Genomic DNA, 17,371 nt, shown 5'->3' with positions numbered 1-17,371 from the left:
TACTGGTGATCAGCAATTTTTCTTTCCCCCCATATATAGCAAATAACTTCAAAGAGATGGACATTTGACTGCCCGGTGGAAATTCATTCCAATCTTGCAGCTGTTAAAGTTGACTTTTAACTAACCTGCCAAAAGCTTGTCCAGGCTGCTTGCTTTTATATAAAAATTACCAGCTACACAATCTGATTCTATAACCACAAAAAACTGCAATGCATCTCTCCATCCTCTTTGCTTTCCATAGCGTTTTATTGGGGGGGGGGTTGGGTTGAAAGGCAGGGGGAGAACAGTAGAAGTTAGGAAATAACCAACTTGCCATGACAGAAACTATTTAGAAGTCTCTTTGGGGTTTTGTGGGATGCAGAACAGATTTTGTGTCCAAAATGGATGATCGACTGTCACAAGGCACGGCTGGGAGGAAGCCTGTGCAACAGATCTCCTTGGGAGGTTTTGGCAAATGAATATTTTGACATTATTAACTCTTTCAGTTGCATTAGCTAACATTTCAATTTTGGATACATGCATTTATAATTGTAGTCTTGACCCACCTTCTCTCTCTGAACAAAGACTATATGTGAGAAAGAATAGAAGAACGATAAGGGCCACTGGGCATATAATTAGTATTTAGTGCTCTGCAATACCCAGACTCTTGAACAGTCTGCATTAAAACCTGAGTATTAGCACATGATTTGGTACGTTTGACTATTTGTGTTCAGGAACTTTGCAGAGCTTTACCTCAGCTACAATGCTACAGTAGGATGCTCAGCAGAAGCCATGTTCTTGCAAGTGGTAAGAAGAGAACAACAATGACAATGCTCTTCCACGTCTTTCTCTGGGATGAATATTGGAAGGAGCACAGTGCACAAGATATTTATCTGAAAGATTAGGCAGGGTTAGACGATCATGAAGGAAGAGTTGGAAATAAAAGATGCAGTCACTACTATATAGCATGTCTTTGCTACCTCAGCTGAGGGTGAATTCTCATGCAGTTTAAGTTAGCTTTTAATTCGGGGTGAGGAGCACAGCGTGAGTCGGGGAAAACACACTCCAGACAACTCTGGGCCGGACTCCGTGCATGTGAGATTCAGATGCATTCCTTTGCACCGTGCAGTAAAGGTTGCAGGAGCTGGAGAATGCCAGGTGAAGACACAAAGGAGCTGCCAGCACTTACAGTCCTTCACCTGCTGCTGTTGTGAATGACGGAGTGTCCCCGCCCGGGTCACAATGCTGAAGATGCTTGGCCATTTGTTTCAGGACATCCTGTAAAAGGATCAGCATTACAGCCACAATGTGGAAGTAGGATAAGATGGGTTGGGTGCGCAGAGTTGTGTTTTGAAATGAACAATGGGAAGAACTGACAGTCGTGTACAAAAGTCTGCAACTTCATGTCAAGTTTTTCAGTGGCCTAATCGAATTGGGGGCTAGAGAAGAGACAACTTGCAGGTCTGTGAGTGAGATTTTAAAAAGGAATGTACACGAGCTTTCAGCATTTTTCATGGGCCCAATTGAATTAGGAGTGAGAGAGCAGACAACACACAGGTCCATGAATGAGATTTAAAAAAGGAACATTCATGGGCTTTCGGCGTTTTCCGGCAGACAATCAAATTGTGATTCATTAGCAAGGGCAAATAAAAATAAGGCAGGAATAAGCAGACAGCCATTGTTGGAATGGTCATTGTGTGAGCAGACCAGTGGTATACTGGGGAAGCTTTGGCTCATCAGGCTCCGGTGAGAACAGGCTTGGCCAAGGAATGTATCTGGTAAGTTTCTTCTTCCTTCTTCGTCTTTTAGTTCACAGTTAGAGCAGTGAGAATGACTCCAGGGGCTGTGCTGTGTTCTTCACGTGAGATGTGGGAATTCTGAGAGACCTCCAGCCTCCCCGATAACCTCATCTGAACCAAGTGCACCGAGCTGCAGCTCCTCAGAGAACATGTCAGGGAACTGGAGCTGCGGCTTGATGACCTTCAGCTCATACGGGAAACTGAGGAGGTGATAGATAGGAGCTACAGGGACGTAGTCAGTCCTAAGTTGCAGGAGGTAGGCATCTAGGTGACTGTCAGGAGAAGGGAAAGAAATGGACAGCCAGTGCAGAGTACCTCTGTGGCCCTCAATTGTTAGTATACCGCTTTGTATACTGGTGGGTTGGGAGATCTACTGGAGGAAACCGCAACGACTGAGTCTCTTGCACTGGGTCTAGCACAGTGGCTCAGAAGGGAAGGGAAGGGTGGGGGTGTGGGGGAGGAAGAGGACTGTAGTAGTGATAGGGGATTCCAAAGGTAGAGGAGTAGACACAAGATTCTGTCGGCGTGATGGCATGTTGTCTCCCAGGTGCCAAGGTCAGGTATGTCCCTGATCAGGTTCATGGCATTCTAAACAGGGAGGGTGAATAGCCAGAAGTCTTGGCGCATATTGGCACCAACGACATATGTAGGAAAAGAGAGCAGGTCATGAAGAGGGAATTTAGGGAGCTAGGTGAAAAGCTGAAAAGCAGGACTTCCAAGGTAGTAACCTTGGGATTGCTGCCTGTGCTACACACCAGTGAGGGTAAAGAATAGGATGGCTTTGCAGATGACTGTGTGACTGAGGAACTGGTGCAGAGGATAGGGTTTTAGATTTCTGGATCATTGGGATCTCCTCTGGAGAAGGTATGAACTATAGAAAAGAGACGGGTCACACCTGAATCCGAGAGGGACCAATACCCTTGTGGGTAGATCTGTTAGATCTATTTTTTGGGAGGGGTTAAACCTATTTGGCAGGGGATGGGAAGCTGAATGATGGGGTTGAGGATGGAGAAGTTGAGGTAGTGTGTAGTGAGACTGTCAGGAAGGACACGCAGATGATAGGGCAAAATTACAGTCAGTGAGATGAGTTGCAGTGTAATGGGGACAAAATCAAAAAGGGTAATGAATGCAGGACTAAAGGTTAGTAATTAAGTTAAAGGATTGGGAAGCTTTGAAAAACCAACAGAAGGCAGCTAAAAAAGCTGTAAAGAAGAAAAAGATGAAACATGAAGGAAAGCTAGACAATAATATCAAAGAGGATATAAAAAGATATATAAAGAGTAAAAGAGAGGAGAGAGTGGATATCAGACCACTGGAAAATAACACTGGAGAGCTAGTAATGGGGCACAAGGAAATGGTGGATGAACTGAATAAGTATTTCGCATCAGTCTTCAGTTTGAGAGTGTCAGCGGGCAGAAGTGAGTGCAGTTGCTATTTTTAGGGAGAAGGTGGTTGGGAACCTGAAAGGTCAAAAGGTAGGTAAGTCACCTAGATCAGATGGACTAAACCCAGGGTTCTGAAAGACCTAGTTGAAGAGATTATGAAGGCATTAGTAATGATCTTTCAAGAATCTCTGGATTGTGGCATGGTTCAGGAAGACTGGAAAGTTACAAATATCACTTCACATTTCAAGAAGGGAGTGAGGCAGAAGAAAAGAAATTATAGGACAGTAGGCCTGGCCTCAATTGGTTGGGAAGATATTGGAGTCGATTGTTAAGGATGAGGTTTTGGGGTACTTGGAGGCATATGGTAAAATAGGCCATAGTCAGCATGGTTTCCTTAAGGGAAAATCTTTCCCAGCAAATCTGTTGGAATTCTTTGAGGAAATATCAGGCAGGATAGACAAAGGAGAATTGGTGGATAGTGTGTACTTAGATTTCCAGAAGGCTTTTGATAGGGTGCCACACACAAGGCTGATTATTAAGATATGGGCCCATGGTATTATAGGAAAAATTCTAGCATGAGTAGAGCATTGGCTGATTGGCAGAAGGCAAAGAATGGGAACAGAGGAAGTCTTTTTTGATAGGCTGCCAGTGACTACAGGACTTCTGCAGGGGGTTTGTGTTGGGACGGCTTCTTTTTTACATTGTGTGTCAATGCTTTAGATGACGCAATTGGTAGCTTTGATGCAAAGTCTGCAGATGATACAAAAATAGGTGGAGTGGCAGGTAATGCTGAGGAAGCAGGGAATCTGAAGAAAGACTAAGAGTGAGAGGAGATTATGCAAAAAAGTGGCATCTGGAATACAGCGTCTGGAAGTGTATGGTCATACACCTTGATAGAAGGAAGACTATTTTCTTAGCTGGGAGAAAATTCAAAATTCTGAAGTGCAAAGGGACTTACGAGTTTCTTTCCAAGATTTTCTGAAGGTTAACTTGCGGGTTGAGTCAGTGGTATGGAAGGCAAATGTACTGTTAGCATTCCTTTCGAATTAAAATCAAAACACCCTTCATATTCATGAGTAAAAATCTTTACATTGTGTCTCCATCTAAATGTGTAATGTACAATTTATAGTGATTTATAATAAATATTATGTACAACAGGATAGTCAATAAAACATAGAAATACAGTTGTGTCAGCATGAATTAATCAGTCTCATGGCCTGGTGGAAGAAGCTGTCCCGGAGTCTGTTTGACCTGGCTTTTATGCTGTGGTACCATTTCCCGGATGGTAGCAGCTGGAACAGTTTGTGGTTGGGTGACTCGGGTCCCCAATGATCCTTTGGGCCCTTTTTACACACCTGTCTTTGTAAATGTCTTGAATAGTGGGAAGTTCACATCTACAAATGCATTGGGCTGTCCGCACCACTCTCTGCAGAGACGTGATTGAGGGAAGTACGGTTCCCATACCAGGCAGTGATGCAGCCAGTCAGGATGCTCTCAATTGTGCCCCTGTAGAAAGTTCTTAGGACTTGGGGGCCCACACCAAACGTCTTCGACCACCTGAGATGAAAGAGGCGCTGTTGGTGCCTTTTTCACCACATAGCCAGTATGTACAGACCATATGAGATCCTCAGTGATGCTTATACCAAGGAACTTAAAGCTGTTCATCCTCTTAACCCCAGATCCATTGATGTCAATAGGGGCTAGCCTGTCTCTATTCCTCTTGTAGTTCACAACCAGCTCCTTTGTTTTTGTGACATTGAGGGAGAGGTTGTTTTCTTGACACCACTGTGTCAAAGTGGTGACTTCTTCTCTGTAGACTGCCTCATTATTATTTGAGATTAAGCCAATCAGTGTAGTGTCATCAGCAAATTTAATTAGCAGATTGGAGCCATGGGTGGCGACACAGGCATGGGTATACAGAGAGTAAAGGAGGGGACTTAGTACACAACCCTGAGGGGCACCTGTGTTGAGAGTCAGAGGGGCAGGAGTGAGGGAGCCCAATCTTACCACCTGCTGGCGATCTGACAGGAAGTCCAGGATCCAGCTACACACAGCAGGGTGAAGGCCAAGGTTTCGAGGGAACAGAATATAAAAACAAGGATGTAATGTTGAGGCTTTATAAGGCACTGTCGAGGCATCACTTGGAATACTGTGAGCAGTTTTAGGCTTCTTATCTAAGAATGGATGTGCAGACATTGGAAAGGTTTCAAAGGAGGTTCATGAAAATGATTCCAGGAATGAAAGGCTTATCATATAATATTGCCTTAAAATACCAGGATAGGAAGATAACTAGTTAATGCCCTGTGGTTTGAACACTAATAAGTCGAATTTGTCTGTACTTACTAAGAATCAATTGTATTTGAAATTAGGCGTAGCTTTTAACCTTGTACCTGCTGCTGTTGGAGTTCAATGCATTAATTATTTCAGTATCCATTGTATTCTATTCCTTTTGAAATTTAACACTTCCATGTTTAGATCCTATCCAGATGTATGAAAGTTTTAAAATTTGTTTGGTTCCATACTCAAATCCAAGGAACACACCAGGTGTGGGTTGAAGTCTTATTTGAAAGTGTAAGTGCAGCACAATTATTTTTAATGATTGCTCCAACATGTATTTGGGGCTGCACCTGACTGTTCAGTTCTGGCTGGACAACATTTGGTTTCTTCCTAAAGCTGCACAGAACATGAAAGCGGTGCCCAATTTCACTGTCGATACGGGCTATTGAGACATTTAGAGACATTATATCTTTAGTATGATCATTCCAGAACATTCCATTCCACAGAAGTCAAAGATACCACTGAAAAAAAAACACTAATCCTGAAACCCACTAAGTTTTAAAACTTCTAAACAAACTTTAAAACCTCAAAACAAACTTTGCCTCAAAGTTTGGAAGGATTGCTTCTCTCTAGCCATAACTGTGTAAAAATAGTTCAGTGAACTTCACTATGCTGTTGAGCTTTTAAATAAAATGACTGTATAATGACTAACGTAATAAAACATGAAAAGATCGTGCAACTCATCTTCAGGCAAAGAACAGAAAAGATGCTTCTTAACCCTAACATCCACCAGTTCTGAATGAATTTTACAATAGCTCACACTGTGAATTGAAGTAAAGTTTATCAAAGGAAACAATAGAATAATATCTTTTAACAATGAAAACTAATAATGGTGAATGACATAGAATACAGAAAGAAACTGGTAGATATGTTGAAACTTGAAGATTTCATTCCAAGCCATGGAATGAAAGAAGGACCACTGTGTAGATTTTCCTTGTGCACCATTTTTCACCCCTTTCCCCTTCACCCTAATAAAAGAGAATTCTTACCTACTTCAGAGTTGCAGAAAGCGTGCTGAGGATGGCTTGGTCTGCAAGAGCAAGCTTCTGTTAGCTGGCTGAACTGCACACTGCTCACAGCCAGCAGCAGACTCAAAGCTGCTGTAGTGAAAACTGCCATTCTCTCTGAGGGACCTTTCCTTTGGAAAACAATTTAAGTGCTACTTTCTGTACTGTTGTAGTTGATGATTGATCCTTCCCAGTCTCTCTCTCTTTCCTGATTGAGAGAATACAGCTACATATCATCTATTAGACAACTGACACACTAGCTCTGCCCATCTCCTCCATACAGCAGCCAATTAGCAAGGAGCAGATAGTTGTGATACAACCCACTTCTTCCTCCTTTCCCTCCACAGGGTTTGATAGGGGGCTGGGTAGAAAGGCATGACAAGAAGAATGGAAGCAAGGAAATCACTTACTTATGCCAACAGAAGTCACTTAGGAGTTTCTTTAGGGTTTCATAGGTTGTAGAAGACATGCGGTCTCCAAAATTAGACATAAGGCACTGCTGGAATTCTGCGTGAGATTCTCTCACCAATTTCCATGAGAGGTACTGTGTTTGGTGAGATGAAACTTTTGACTTTATAAACTCTTTCAGTTGCCTTAATTTACCTTTCACTTTTGGATATGTGCATTTGTGTTTGTTATTTTGACCCACTTGCTCCCTCTGAACAAAGACTTAATGAGAGAAAGAAGGGAGGAACAATAACATTCAGTCGACATGTTAATAGTAGTTGCTGCTCTGAATTAGAAATTGAGCATTAGCTCATGACATGGGACTTTAGACAATATAGGTCTCACAAAGTCTGCAGAGCCTCATTTCAGCTATATTGCCACAGTTGTACACAAAGATCCACAATTTTATGCTGGTTTCAACCCCTTCGAACAAAACTATCATCAGTCGTTGACTGTTCACTCAGGACAAGGTGTTAGCTCTTACAAAGTAAGAATCACATAGTACTTAGTCGACAGTCATGTTCTTTCATTTACTTTGTGTTAGAGATTTAACAGCCCATTTAACACAATATGCAATGATTTTCAGCACAGATTATATTGTCTGGGAACCAAGAAGAAGCCAACGAGCTCTTGGAAAAAGGTGCAATTCAGTGATGTTTTGGAATGATAGTCATTATTGCTTGTCACTAGTATAGGAACCAACTTGTCTTCAGTTAGCTCTCTGAATGAGAAAAATGTTCAGTTAACTTTGTTTTGTTTTAGGTCAAATACCAAAAGACCTTCCAGTTGTTTGTCAATTACAATTAAAGACGTTAAACATCTGCCTGAATCACCAGCAAGGGCAGATTAACCAGTTACACCCCTGTGGTTTGACCATTAATAAGCTAAACTTCTCTGTATCGATTCAGATCAACTGTATCATAGAAATTAATTGTTTTTACCCCTGTTACTAGTGCTGCTGGAGCTCAAAGCATCGCTTAATTTTAGTATCCATCCTATTCTCTGCTCCTTGGAAGGTTCAATTGAAAATTTATCAATTCCATGTTTGGATCCTTTCCCCCATATGGAATAGTTTCTGTTGTTTTTTTCCCCCGAGTTTTATACACACATTCAAGGCGTGCAGTAGGTGTGGTGTTGAAACTTTACTGGAGTGTAGTAGGCAGATAGTACAGCTGTTTTCTAAATGAAAAGATTGCTCCAGCATATAGCTGGGATTGCACCTGACTCTTCAGTTCTTGCTGAACAATATTTGGTTTCTTCACAAAGCTGCACAGAGCAAGAAAGAGGTGCCCAGTCTCACTGTTGATATGGTTTAATGAGACAAATAGGGAAGTTGTCGGTGTCTTTAGTATCTGACAAGGTGCCATCAGAACTCAGCAGCTCAGGGAGCATCCATACAGCGAAACGGTCAGTGATGTTTCAGTCTGAGATCTTACACCTGGGGTGATCGCCAGTATAAAAGGGCAGAGGGAAGGGCTGGAGTACGGTGATAGGTGGATTCAGGTGAGAACCCACCTATCTTCCTCCCAGCTTCTGGCACTCTTACCCCACCTGGATCAACCAATTGCCTGCTAGCTCTTGCTGCATCCCTTCCCTTCTTATACTGGCCATCTCCTCTCATTCTTCAGTCCTCAAGAGGGACTCTACCCAAAACATCAACCGTCATTTCCCTTCCTGGATCCTGCCTGACTGCTGAGCTCCAACAATTTGCACATTGCTCCACATTACAGCATCTGTAGTGCCTTGTGTGTCCTGTATCTTTAGTGTGATTATTCCAGAACATTCCACTCCAAAGAGATCACTACTGTATATAAGTGAGGAATTCCACTAATCCTGAAACTCGTTAAAGAGAAGCTTTACTTGTTTGCCTTAGTTTGGGAGGATGGGCGCTTTCTGGCTGTATATGTATGAAAAAGCAGTCATCTTTATTGTGCTGCTGAGCTCTTAAGTGACAGTAATAACCATAATGTAATACGATATGTGAAAAATATTACAACTAATCTTCAGACAGAGAACAAAAAAACTGACCTTGAGCCCTATTATCAGAATACCAGAATACATTTTCCATAGTTCACATTGAGCCACTGAAGTAAAGTTTATTACAGGAAACACCAAAATTATGTCTTTTAACAATGAAAACAAATACTAGTGAACGACCCAAGTTATAATGACATAGATTACTTAAAAACTGATGGCTATGTTGACATTTCGAGATTTCATTCCAGACTATGATTAAAGAGACTTCTTATATTTTCCTAGGATTGCCCAAAATGTTCATTTTTGTTTGCCTCTTTTGCCCTTTAATAAAAAAAGAATCCTTACCTATGTCAGAACTGCAGAAAGCGTCTTGAGGATGATTTGGCATGCAAGTGCAAGCTTCAGTTAGCTGGCTGATCTGAAAGCTGCTCAAAGCTAGCAGCAAACTCAAAGCTGCTGTGCTGGAAACTGCCATTCTCTCTGAGAGACCTTTCCTTTGGTGAGTTGTTCTGATTGATTGAAAGTTCAAAGGAAGAAAAAAAAACTTTCTTTACTGTTTTAGTACTTTAGTTGGTGAGTGATCCTTCTGTTTTCTCTCTGTCGCTGTCTCCCTCTCTCCAGCTGAATAAGAGAGCACAACTACCCACCATGTATTAGACAAGTGACACACTAGCTCTGCCCACCCCCTCAACGCAGCAGCCAATTAGCAAGTAGCAGATGGACGTGATGTTATAAAAGGAGTCAGGTCAGTAATGGGAATCCTAGCTGTGGTAGAAGAGCATGTTAATGATCCTGAGATAAACAGCTGGCTTGTTAGCAACTGAGGAGGGAAGAAATAATTACTTAACAGAATCGAAAGAGGTTCTCAGGAGCCACTTCCACAGAAGATTAGATTGAGTCTATGCAGTATTAATTCTAAGGCAGGAAGAGAGGACTGTGTTAAATATTAAACTGAGTTACAAACATAATTTGACCTAAGCAGCCTGGCATTGAGTGCTTGACCTGACGTTGTTGCAGTTTCCACCCCACCCCCACCCCTTTTCTGATTTCAATGGATTGTGATCATGCTGAAGAATTTGAGGCAACATTGTGTAGATGACAAAGATGAGGAGAGTGAAAGGGTGGGAAAGAGAGGTGGGGTACATTCCATTCCTCATTTATGTGTGGCCTTGCGAATTAGCAATAATATGAAGGAATTAGGTTAAATATTTGCAAACCGGCTAGTGATTAGTCCTTGGAGGAATATTGTTTTTTTCACAAAAGAGGATTTTAGTTGGAGCTTTCTATTTTCTAGCTGGTGAACTGATTTCTGAGAAGGGGAATTTTGTACAAGTTCTAGGAAATAAACCAATTAGTGACTGTTTAAATAATCAATCTTTGTTGTGATTAAGTTTGTTCAGTTTTCTCCATGGGATGACTGAGTATAATGCATTTGCTTGCCTAATTCTAAACTAGCTGCACACCCTCTGCCAATTTCTGTTGTTGTTCTTGGCAATGAACTACAGAAAGACTGTGGCATCACAGATAATCCAGTTACATATACATTGGAGTATTGCTCTCAGTAAGAACAATATCATGGTAATTCAGAAGAGTAGCAAAACTTGTACTTATATAGCAAGCTGAATGTAGCAAAATGATTCAAGCCACTGGGTATATTAAGCAAGATGTGATTTACGCTCTAAGAAGTAAATATAATGACAAAGTATTTGTCTCAGAGGCAGAGGTTTTAAGGTGTACAGTATCATGAAAAAGGAAAGTGAAGTGGGGAGAGTGGGTTTGACAGAGTTTAGGGTTTTTGGTAGCTGATGAGATGTTCGCCAAAGGTGGAGCAACTGAATCTGGAAGTGAGGGGGGCTGAATAAGAGGAGCACAGATACCTCAAATTATAGGGATGAAGATTACAGAAGGGCTGACGTCGGGGAGATATGAAAGCAAGGATAAATATTTTAGAGTCAAGATGCTGTTTAATTAGCAGCTATCGGAAGTTAGGGAGTATAGGTCCATTTGCATGTTGGTCCATGGCCTCATCTTTTGCCATGATGAAGCCACTCTCAGGGTGGTGGAGCAATGCCTGCTATTCTGTTTAGGTAGTGTCCAATCTAATGGCATTTACATCAGTTTCTCCTTCCAGTATTTTTTTGTTCCCTTCCCCTTCCCTCTTCTTCTATTCCCTCTAGCCTCTTACCTCTTCTCCTCACCTGTCTATCACCGTCTCCTGGTGCCTGTCCTTCTTCCCTTTCTCCCGTGGTGCACTCTCCTCTCCTATCAGATTGCCTCTTCTCCACCAACCTGGCTTCACCTAATACCTTATGGTTAGTCCTCCTTCCCCTCTCCCCATTTTTTAAATTCTGGGGTCTCCCCCTCCCTTTCCAGTCCCGAAGAAGGCTCTTGGCCTGAACCATCGACTGTTTATTCATTTCCGCAGATGCTGCCTGACATACTGAGTCCCTCCGGTGTTGCCCAGGGAACATAGATGACAGGAACTTGCTACAAGTTGGGAGGGGACAGAGCTATAACAAGAATTTTCGATTGGATAGCGCTGGGAAAATCTCATCTAAAAATAACAAAGGGCATAGATGAAGCTTGCCACTGCAGATGAACTGAAGCAGTGAGGTGAAATCAGAATCAGAGCCACTTTACTGCCAACATGTGAACTATACCAGAATTGATTGAGGTTCGGTACCAAGCATAAAACACAGGACAATACCATAAAGGGCAACACAATAACAACTAACAATTTATAAGACAATAGTACAAATAGCCATGACTAGTCAACAATTATCAGAATGATCACATATGCAAATGTCAATAACCAAACTTAAATAAATATGACATATGAAGAGACTCAATACTGACCAACAGAACAAGGAGAGCAGGAAAGGCCAGTTAACGGATGTTGTCAAAGTCAAAATAAATTTATTATCAAAGTACAAATATGTCACCATATACAACCCTGAAATTCATTTTCTTATGGGCATACTCAATAAATGTGTGGGCACGTGGCCAAGTGGTTAAGGCATTGGACTAGCGACCTGAAGGTCATGAGTTCGAGCCCCAGCTGAGGCAACGTGTTGTGTCCTTGAGCAAGGCACTTAATCACACATTGCTCTGCGACGACACTGGTGCCAAGCTGTATGGGTCCTAATGCCCTTCCCTTGGACAACATCAGTGTCGTGGACAGGGGAGACTTACAGCATGGGCAACTGCTGGTCTTCCATACAACCTTGCCCAGGTCTGCACCCTGGAGAGTGAAGAGTTTCCAGGCGCAGATCCATGGTCTTGCAAGACTAATGAATGCCTTTATTTTTATTTATTTTTTTACTTAATAAATCCATAATAGAATAATAACCATAGCAGAATCAATGAAAGGCTGCACCAACTTGGGTATTTAACCAGTGTGCAAAAGACAACAAACTGTACAAATACAAAAAGAAAAGAATAATAATAATAAGCAATAAATGTTGAGAACATGAGATGAAGAATCCTTGAAAGTGAGTCCATAGGCTGTGGGAACATTTCAGTGATGGGGCAAGTGAAGTTAAGTGAAGTTATCCCCTTTGATTCAAGATCCTGATGGCTGAGGGGTAATAACTGTTCCTAGACCTGGTGGTGTGAGTCCTGAGGCTCCTGTACCTTCTTCCTGATGGCAGCAGTTCAACAGGAACAGTTGGGGTATTACATCTGAGTGAGTTTTGTTGAGAAGCTGGGTAGCTACAGGAAAGAAGCTTCAGAGATGACATGTAGTCCTGGTGGTGATGGACTTGTAGCATCTCCCTGATGGCAATTTGGTGAATAGGTGATCGCTAGGGTGGGTGGAGTCAGCAGAAATTTTTCCAGCTCTTTTCTTCACTCTGGCAGTGAACAGGTCTTTTAATGACAGTAGCTGATAGCCAGAGATAGGGATGGCCAGATATGAGTTCCAAAGCTCATTTGAAATTTGAAGCGACAACTAGCTTGCAAAGAGCCTGTTTGTATTTCAGTGGCTCAGGAATAGTGTGAAGTCTGTGTACACAGCCTGGCCCCCAGGCTCTGATAATCTATCAGGCAAAATGCTCTGTTATCTGTTATTTTTCCACTGGCTTGGGAGACAGTGGCAGAGGGAAGATTTTTATCATGAAAATAATTGGGTAGGGTTTGTTTTGGGGAGATCATTCGTGAGGTGACTAGTTTGGTGAGATAATTGAGATAGATTGCATTAGGGAGGTGAAAGGGAAGGATTGTATTGGACAGGTGATCAGGTAGGATTGGTCTGGGGAAGTGATTGGATGGAGTTCATTTGTGGAGATGATCAGTTTGTGGATAGTTTGGGAAGGGGATTGAGTTGAGATCAGTTGGAGAGGTGACGGATAATGTGTAAGGAAGAGAGTTGGAGAGACCAATAATGCAATGAATGGGAGTGATTGTTGGTCAAGTAGGTGACAGTGAATGTCAGGAAGCCTGAGGATATCAGCAGGGATGATCTATAAATAAAAGCTGAGGATAGGTGTAAGACCTGCCCTATTGTTGGTAGATGTCTTGTACACCACACAATGGCCCAAATTTCTTGTGCCTTTCAGACGGTCTTGAAATTGACTTCAGCCTTCCAGCTAAAAAGTGGGGTTATTTTAACTTTGAAAGGAGAGACAAGTGACAGAGCTGGCACTGTCTGTCTCTGGGTGATAGGACATTATGCCTTCAAGAGTGGGCACTGAGATGGTGATCATTGTTGTCAGTCCAGCCAGCCAGTGATCCTTAAGGTGGAAGGCACTCAGACCATCCATGACATTTCTGGCTTTGGTTCACTTGCGGGCTCCTTGATGGTGGCTTAGGCAGAGATGACCTTGGTCATCATTCACCCTCATGCAAAACCCCATACATTCAAACTGTGTTATTGAAATGGTAATATCAACCTCACATTCATACTAATGATCACCATGAGTCCAGAAGCCTTTCTGCAAAAGTACATCATGGGCACAGTGAACCATTTGTACGCTTCCAGAGCCTTTGTAAGCAAAGTACAGCCGATAGCTTCTTGATAATTGATTTTCAGCTCCAAAACTATCAGTGAGCAAAGATATCCTATGATATTTCCCCAATCCTTAATCAGCCAAGGGAAGGTACTTCTAGGAAGAGTGCCTTGCGGTTATCTAAAGAGGTTAATTTTAAAAACGCATCATTTCGGAGGAGAGTCTGGTAGAAAGACAGAAGGATTTTGACAAAGAAATGCAGACCAAAGGGCCTGAGCTGCTGAAGGCATTGCCATATGTGAGGGATGTGTAAGTTTCTAAATTTGGACGAATGTGGAGTTTTGGGCTTTCTGAGGACAAGAGAAATTTACCAAGAATTAAAGGCCAAACCCATAAAGGGAATTAATATAAATCTGAGGCACTGGAGGCTAATGAATCAGTGCAGTTTAGCGAAGACTTGGGCCGGAGGGCCTTATTTCTGTGCTCTTTAACTCCATGGCCCTTAAACTCCACTTGTGATTTGATTTGCAATCATTGAATTCCATTTCTGCATTTAGTGAACTAAAGTCACCTTACCTTGAACAAGCCACTTCTCTGTGGACTTGTCAGTTTGTAATATTAATTTTCCCATTTAAGAATAGAGCTGGGGTCTTTTTTTTTGGTGATGTCAAAGGCAAGCAAATCCCAAGTTGAGTACAGGAACAAGGCACCAGTTTGCTCTCTGGTGCACCTCTCCTAATGAGCATTTAAACATTAAACACGTTAGTCACAGAACTACCATAAAATAAGTTTTTACAACAGCGCTATTGTGATGTGGCTGGCTGTCATTTATCACATGATTTAATGGAATGAATGTGTTTTGACATTTAGGTACAATATTCATATTTACCATTGTTTAGCTTCTGGTTAATAACAAATCTGTTTTATCAGCGCGCTGACCCTTATTCCGCTTACTTATCCGTGTAAGCGGAACAAGTGCTACACATACCCTTACCTTTCCTCCCTCACCACCATTCAGGGCCCCAGACAGTCCCTCCAGGTGAGGCAACACTTCACCTGTGAGTCGGCTGGGGTGATATACTGCGTCCGGTGCTCCCGATGTGGCCTTCTATATATTGGCGAGACTCAACGCAGGCTGGGAGAGCATTTCGCTGATCGCTTCTCTGTCTGCCAGAGAAAGCAGGATCTCCCAGTGGCCATACATTTTAATTCCACGTCCCATTCCCATTCTGATATGTCTATCCACGGCCTCCTCTACTGTAAAGATGAAGCCACACTCAGGTTGGAGGAACAACACCTTATATTCCGTCCGGGTAGCCTCCAACCTGATGGCATGAACATTGACTTCTCTAACTTCCGCTAATGCCCCACCTCCCCCTTGAACCCCATCCGTTATTTATTTATTTATATACACACATTCTTTCTCTCTCTCTCTCTCTCCTTTTTCTCCCTCTGTCCCTCTCACTATACCCCTTGCACATCCTCTGGGCTTCCCCCCCTCCCCCTTTTCCTTCTCCCTGGGCCTCCTGTCCCATGATCCTCTCATATCCCTTTTGCCAATCACCTGTCCAGCTCTTGGCTCCATCCCTCCCCCTCCTGTCTTCTCCTATCATTTTGGATCTCCCCCTCCCCCTCCCACTTTCAAGTCTCTTACTAACTCTTCCTTCAGTTAGTCCTGACGAAGGGTCTCGGCCCGAAGCGTCGACTGTACCACTTCCTAGAGATGCTGCCTGGCCTGCTGCGTTCACCAGCAACTTTGATGTGTGTTGCTTGGTTAAGAGTTAGCAACACACACACAATGCTGGAGGAGTTCAGCAGGCCAGGCAGCATCTAGAAAAAAAAGTACAGTCGACGTTTTTGGGCTTCGTTAAGAGTTTGCAGTTTTCAGTAAAGTTACCAGTTAAAAATCCAGAATCTCTGAATTGGGATGCAGATCTCAGACGACATGTGTGTTTGTATACATGAGGGTGGGGGGGACTTGTGTTTGAGAAGCTGGGGGGAGCTGGCTATTTTTCTCCTGTGTTGCATGCTGATCGCATTAGTCAAACCACTTTCCTTTCACAAAGGAAGAAAGGCAAAGGTCTCTAATTAGGAGAGAAGCGTGTTTCCAGCCAATCCTTATATGTAGGAGTCCGAACATGCAACATTAATTAGTATGAGCTAATTACTGTGGCCTGCCTCAGCATAATGAAGAAGGAAGTTTCCTGAATGTAACTCTTTATTAGTGCAGCAGGATAGGCAGTCCTGTCACTTAAAGCAGAAAGCAAAAATTCAGCTAATCACAAAAACGTTTTTTCTTAAGTGTATGAAAATCTCACATTGGACTCCCCAGGTCATTCATCATTTGCCCTAGAAGAGTTGTCTGGCAACTGAGATGTAAATCTTGCTCAAAGAATCTCAGATGGTTACTACGCGATACGTTAGAGTGGCATGGGGAATAATCCTCCACCTAACAGTACACAGAGCAACATCTGGTTCCACTTGTGTGTTACTGGCAGCAGCATTCAGGGACTGAAGTAGATTGTCACGTATCCATGGTACCTGCCAGGGACTCATGGCCCTATGACATCACTACCTTGAGTAGGTTACTTAAAAAAGATCAAATTCTTAGGTACAGGCCTTATAGTGAACTAGTACTGTTGGAGTTTATGTCTGCATTTCCTTACAGTGTCATTAGGGGGGAAACACTCATAATTACATAGTGTGTTATATTTGTAGAAAGTATTACAAAACCTTATATAGGCAGCATGCTGGGTTTAGTGATTTCTGTACTTGGAGTCTGAATTCTTTATGCAGTTTTAAAGTTGCTAGCTTCACACCATGTTGAATGGATTATCATGTGTTATAGCCTTGTGATTGCTCCTTCCTTTCATGTGACACAGGTTACCAAAAGAAAATTCCCTTGGGTGTCATTATCTTGAAACAAACTCTATTTGCAATATATTGATCAGAAGGGGAGTCACGAACAATCAGGCTAAAGGTATGAACCAAAGAGCTGTGCATACTGTCAGTGCTTGGTCATACTTGAACTAGGGGTCATGGGTTAAGGGTGAAAGGTGAAATATTTAAGAGAACATGAGGGTGACTTTCTTTACTTGGAGGGTGGTGAGAATGTGGAATGAGCTGCCAGTGAAAATGGTGGATGCGGGTTTGATTTCAAGACTTAAGAGAAATTTGGATAGGTACATGGATGAGAAGGATATGGAGGGCTATGATCTAGGTGTAGGTTGATGGGACTAGGCAGAGTAATCCTTTGGCATGGACTAGATGGGCTGAATGGCCTGTTTATGTGCTATATTATTCTGTGGCTATGATTCTATGACACAGCCCAGCATCATCTCACGCCCATCAGTGCTCATAGTTTGCACAGTATTTGATAAAAATTCACTGAAACAGAAATAAATCAAAAATACAAAGTCAGGCAGAATCCTTCACCTGAAGGTGAGACTTTTTCCTCTTCAGGACAACACGAGGAAGATGCTCTGCAGAGCCTT

The 17,371-nt window shown here is 42.5% G+C and overlaps 2 protein-coding genes across 6 annotated transcripts in view; one reads left to right on the top strand and one right to left on the bottom strand.

Annotated features, from left to right (window-relative positions):
* The window catches only part of LOC140202625 (metalloproteinase inhibitor 3-like), a 32,087-nt gene extending 22,496 nt beyond the window's left edge, over positions 1-9,591 (bottom strand). Inside the window, exon 1 of one of the 2 annotated variants that reach the window (XM_072267695.1) lies at positions 9,277-9,591. In XM_072267695.1, the coding sequence (XP_072123796.1) occupies positions 9,277-9,406 (130 nt within the window). In that variant the 5' untranslated portion in view covers positions 9,407-9,591. Of the gene's footprint in view, positions 1-6,489; positions 6,715-9,276 lie in introns of those variants that run through there. The other variant, XM_072267697.1, reaches the window with a different exon arrangement.
* The window catches only part of LOC140202624 (synapsin-3-like), a 344,209-nt gene that overhangs the window by 242,030 nt on the left and 84,808 nt on the right, over positions 1-17,371 (top strand). The window lies entirely within an intron of this gene.

This window comes from Mobula birostris, chromosome 9 (genome assembly GCF_030028105.1).
Source record: "Mobula birostris isolate sMobBir1 chromosome 9, sMobBir1.hap1, whole genome shotgun sequence".
NCBI lineage: Eukaryota > Metazoa > Chordata > Chondrichthyes > Myliobatiformes > Myliobatidae > Mobula > Mobula birostris.
This window is presented reverse-complemented; position numbering and strand designations above follow the sequence as displayed.